Source organism: Pocillopora damicornis, chromosome 4 (genome assembly GCF_964200805.1).
Source record: "Pocillopora damicornis chromosome 4, jaPocDami1.2, whole genome shotgun sequence".
In the NCBI taxonomy this organism is placed as follows: domain Eukaryota; kingdom Metazoa; phylum Cnidaria; class Anthozoa; order Scleractinia; family Pocilloporidae; genus Pocillopora; species Pocillopora damicornis.
The window spans coordinates 20,391,000-20,396,236 of record NC_142673.1 but is presented as its reverse complement, the minus strand read 5'-3'; the positions used below and the strand labels follow the sequence as shown (position 1 = coordinate 20,396,236).

Below are 5,237 nucleotides of genomic sequence, written 5' to 3'. Positions count from 1 at the left end.
GAAATAACTTGCATATTTTTGTGAGCTACGATTGGGCCGAATTTCACTGAACATTTCACTTTCAGATCCTGTATTAGAAACTAAAAAACTTCAGGCAAAAGTGTCAAATTCGACATGCCGAGCTATTTTAGTTTGTAAACTATTGCAGAATATGAACTTTGATGGTTTGACATTTTTGACAGCTTTAGTCTTGTACAGCCAATCAGATTATTTGAACCATTCTAAAAGGAATTCTGATTGGCTTATTGTAGCGTGCTTTATGAGAGTATAGAGCATGCTGACGACACTGTTATTCGCTTTGGAAATAAGATTTGTTTTGAAAATTGAAAGTAATTCTTGGGGAATTTAACGGATTCTTTATTACAAAACAAATAGAGAAGCCTTGACTGTGCTCTGTTCTGTTGTAAAGCACTTAGGAAGCGGCTAAAGCACTCAAGAAGTAGGGAGAAACACTCGACTACGTCTCGTGTTTCCCCCTACACTTCTTTCGTGCTCTAGCCGCTTCCTTCGTGCTTTACAACAGAACAGAGCACAGTCAAGGCTTCTCTATTTGTTAAATAGGTAGGGTAATTTTTATTCTATACCGCCGCGTCATCTCTCGTGAGCATTACAAAAACATTTACGACTTTATAATAAGGCTGCTAAGACAATGTAAAAGAATTTTTTCCATCGATTTTATCATTTGCTTGTTGACGCCTGTGACGCGTCCAGAATTGCCTGTCATATTCAGTTACGACATTTTATAACGATCTCTCCAACATTCATATCTGGCAATGTCAGGTTCAATTACAGGTTCACAACTTGATGAAAAATTACATTACCGCGCACTTGAAATGATAAACTACTTTACAAGCTTGTACCGAACGTTGATTTTCCACCTACGCAGCTTTGCTCGATCAATCATTTGGATGAGCTACATTACAGACGACTGTTGTACATGGCAATTCAACTAAAAAATTCAACGGATTTTGCACGATTTGCGGAGCATAAATTGAGACCAACTAAAACATGAATAGAGAAGTCAATTCCTTAAATTTCGCTTTTAGTTTTTCAACCGGGTATTCCTCATCCTTAATGACGTCGCAATAATTTTTGGAATAATAGTTATAATATTCGTGGCCACCAGTGTGATTATAACTAATGAGGATGCTTTAATCATTCCATCTTAAATCATCATCCTTTCTATTTAGAGATTCCAAGAGTTGTTGAAGAGACAGAGAATCGTTAATCAAACTACCAGTATAGTCATCTACAGTCGATGGACAGCCAATTGTCATTTAATTTTCGAATTCTCTCGGTATGACGCCGTATGTATGTAAGAGTGTATCTATAAATATAATAAGCATATAATCAGACTATACAAAGGCTTGAAATTCTATTAAGACCGATTGTGGCCGCTTTGTCAAAAACAAAAGATATCAAGAAACGGGAAAGGGATATTTCACAATAGTGCAAATGATCGTGAAAGATGAGGGTTACCAATATTTTGCTGCTAGAACAATATTTGATGACTGATTATGCCCACCCCCAAAAAATAAATAAATAAATAAAAATAAAAAAAGGATAAATTTTGTACATTTCCGAAACATGGAAAAAGAGTTTCGTTCACGAAACCAAATGACGACTCCCATAATACGCGACAACACTTTGCGCTTAGTCACGCTCACTCCAGAACCGATGGGCCTAAGGTCACAGTGATATACGCCGGACAAAGTCTAAAGTCAAATACTTTTCGGCTTGGACTTAAAAAATATTTCTTTAAGTTTTCGGAAGCAGCTGGACAGCGAGAATGACGTTATTACTTTCAGGTCATGACATGACGCTTATCGTCACGTCACGTGACCTGAATTGGAATGTTTTCAAAATGGCCGTCGATTGAGTGTCAAAAAAAATTGTAGAAATTTGATTTTGCACAATATATCGTTTATTTGCTCATTTAGGATTCATTAACCTGAGAGGAATGCATTGGGACAAAAAAGGGGAAAACTTTGGCGTCAGTTACCCTTTAAACGGTTTGCTTTTGTCTGTGGTCACTTCGATTTTCAATCATCAAGACTAGCGCAAATTTGTCAAATCTATTGGTCAATGGAGCAGGTGTCATTACTCATTCCTGTCAAAGATGACAACACCTGAACATACACTGCTTGGACTAGGCAAAACGCAGTCTCACCGCAGCTTAGCGCGAAGAGATGTGTGAAACAACTCGATAAGTTAACTGCGGAAATTGCATCCTACGAAGAAGAAGACAAAGAGGTGTGCTTTAGAGTCAAAAATTCGAAAAAAAAATCTCTGAAGGGAAAAAATGATGACTAGCAATAAATTTATATATGTCAGTTACCCCCATGGAAATCAAACAAATACAAAATTTGTAATTTAATGACATGCGTGTTTATACCAAAAAGAACAAACAATGGTTTGCCAAAAGTCATATTCAGTTTAAAGATCTCTGAACTCAGCTCAATTGACAGTGCTGCCGAATCAAGCTTGGCTTTCCGAATGGCATCTGCTGAAGTTATTTCCCTGAGCGTTATCAATGTATTTCTCAGCGTTTTTGGATGTGTAATGAACATTTTGGTGGTACTGGCCATTCAACTGAATCCAGAGCTACAAAAAGGTTTAAATTTGTTGATCGTGTCCTTAACAGTTGCCGATCTTGTAAACTGTTTGATTGCACAACCTATGTATGTCTACTATCTTAGCAACAAGGGCGACACAAGCTACCTAGCAGCACTTCGCATTGTCGCTTTCATCGGTCTCCATGCGGTTTTCTCCAACCTCATAACGATCACGTATCACAGAATGAAAGCCCTGTCGCGACCTTTATCGCACCTTTTGCTGGTGTCGCAAAAGGATCTCCTCGTATTCATAACAATAACATGGATCGTTTCTATTATAGTTGGTATTATTTTCGCAACGGAACCAGGTGAAGAGGCTGGTGCCTATGTTCATGGAGTTATGATACTTCTTCTGATTTTAACTTACTTGAGAATGCTGTGGGTTTCGAGACGCAAACGCGCAAAAATCGCTCAGGAAGCGGGGACAGCCAATTACCACCAACAAGCGGCCACCATGGAGCATGAAAACGCCGCTGCGATAACGTCAGCTATTTTGGTGGGCACCACATTGCTATGCTACCTGCCTGATGTCCTTCTGGACTTTATGGGGAAAGGGGAAGAAACCAGGTTGATGGGAACTTACACCCTGTTGTTTTCTAGTTCGGCACTGAATCCCTGTATAGTAATATGGCGTAATCAACTGTTTAGAAGAGCGCTGCTTCAAACACTTCGCCTTAGGGACTGAACGGGTAAAGTAGATATAGGAAGTGCAATTTCGTGAGGTTAACAAATTAGATTTCTAATTCCCTGATTCGGAGGAGGAGTGTGTATCATGAAAATAAAGGGTACACATATAAAGATTGAAAGTTTTTTTTCGATAGGCGTTATATGAATACTTATCTAGTCGTTACCAGCTTAATCTTGCGGAGAGCATGAGCAAACTTTTAAGGTTAGCAAGAGACGCTTGATGACTTATTTCATAAAAGTTGTTTCCGAAAAAGCAAAACCGTGCGTATTTTAGACAGCTGTTAGAAGACAAAATGAAGCTGGCGTTCTAAGCGCAATATAGACAAGCTGTTTTCTGGCTTTTTTTTTTTTTTTTCATTTTTTTCAAAGAAAAGATAGTTGCTCCTTTCGAAATGTTGCTCGCATTTGGCCATCTTATGAGAAAAACGTGCAATGTTCCACTGTTTTAGTTTTGTTGATCACAGTTAAAGCTGCCTTATTATTATTAAAACTGCCAAACCGTCAATCACTTCTAGTGGAAGCGACGCGAACAGATCAAGTATTATGCATATATCAACGCCAAATTAAAAGCCTAAAGAAAAATTATTTAAAGCGTCAATATCATTTCTTTTATTTTCCGATTCATCATAGGTTTTGTTCCCTTTTGGTAATCGATTTAAAACAATCTATTGCTCTCTTCCCGGCAATAATTTCATGGTTAATATCGAGTCCGTGGCTTTGTAAAAGAGTCTGTTTGTTTTCATACCGGAATGAAAGCTCGGGTTCTGTTTCATTCTTGAATACGAAATTTCAGACGATGGAAATAACTGAATTTTACAAAAATCTCCGAAGTTCTGAAGTGCTTTTTACTTTTTGATTCATTAAAATGATCTGTCGGTAATTTATCAAGCTAAGTTTATTACATTGTCGTGCTTCTTAAGATTCCAACTTTTTCTATTCGCCTTATTTCTTCACGATGGATCTTATTCGTGCCCTGCGCTAATCTTCCATCGTGGAATATCCGATGCATTCTCTCCTTAGAAATTAAGGATGCATAACGCCGTGCTCAAAAAGTCGGGAAAAAGACACGACTTCGTCTCGTGTTTCCCCATTCACTTCTTTCGTGCCCAAGCTGCTCCTGCGTGCTTTCCAACAGAACAGAGCACAGTCGCGGCTTATTTCATTATCAGTTAAATATTCCGCGGCTTATTTCATTATCAGTTAAATATTCCGCGCTCGATAGTAATGATTACCAATCCTATTTGCTGATAGTAACGATTAACAAACTATTTGCCTTCAGGCGATTGTTTTAAGCGTTTCAGTTTCCGGCAATAGAAGTAATAAAGTACTTAGTATTTATTAAGTAGCTGAAGGCGTTTCCACCGTTTCTACGCAACTCAACCCAAACATTGTAAAATATTATTTCCCGCTGTAAAAATTAAAGTTGTAATGTACTTGTTCTGCTCTTGTTCATGCTCTTGATGTCCTTTTGCTGTTTGAACCACCGTCTTATTTTGAGCCACCGACCCCATTTATTATTATCATTATTATTATCATTACTATTATTATCATTATCATTATTATAATTGTCATCATTGCCTAGGGTTAGGGTTGAACATTGTTTTTATATGAAAGCTGAGTGTCGGGCTGCCTTATTGCTCATTTCCCTCAGGTCCGGATTCAATCATTCGTTTACGCATTAATAAGAAGGAAAGCCTGAGGTGCAAATCAAAGAAGTTATGGAAAAAACGAGAATTGCGAGTCATACAAGATTTGTAAAGATGACAAGGCCCAAACTAAACACGACCTAGTCAACTTCTAGATAGTCGATGCAAAAATGTTTCGTTCTTTAAAGCATGATGTTATCTCTCTGACTTCAACATGGCAATCTATGCGATACTGGTATTTAAAAGTGGGCACCAATAAAAACGAACGCAAGGACTCCTAATTCAGTAA

General features: G+C 37.9%; 1 protein-coding gene across 1 annotated transcript; it reads left to right on the top strand.

Moving 5' to 3' along the window:
- The first annotated feature begins 2,405 nt into the window (after positions 1-2,405).
- On the top strand, positions 2,406-4,738 carry LOC113685911 (histamine H2 receptor). The gene has a single exon (XM_027203494.2). It carries the CDS (start codon positions 2,497-2,499, stop codon positions 3,298-3,300), a length of 804 nt encoding a protein of 267 aa, XP_027059295.2. The 5' UTR covers positions 2,406-2,496; the 3' UTR covers positions 3,301-4,738.
- Positions 4,739-5,237: the final 499 nt, after the last annotated feature.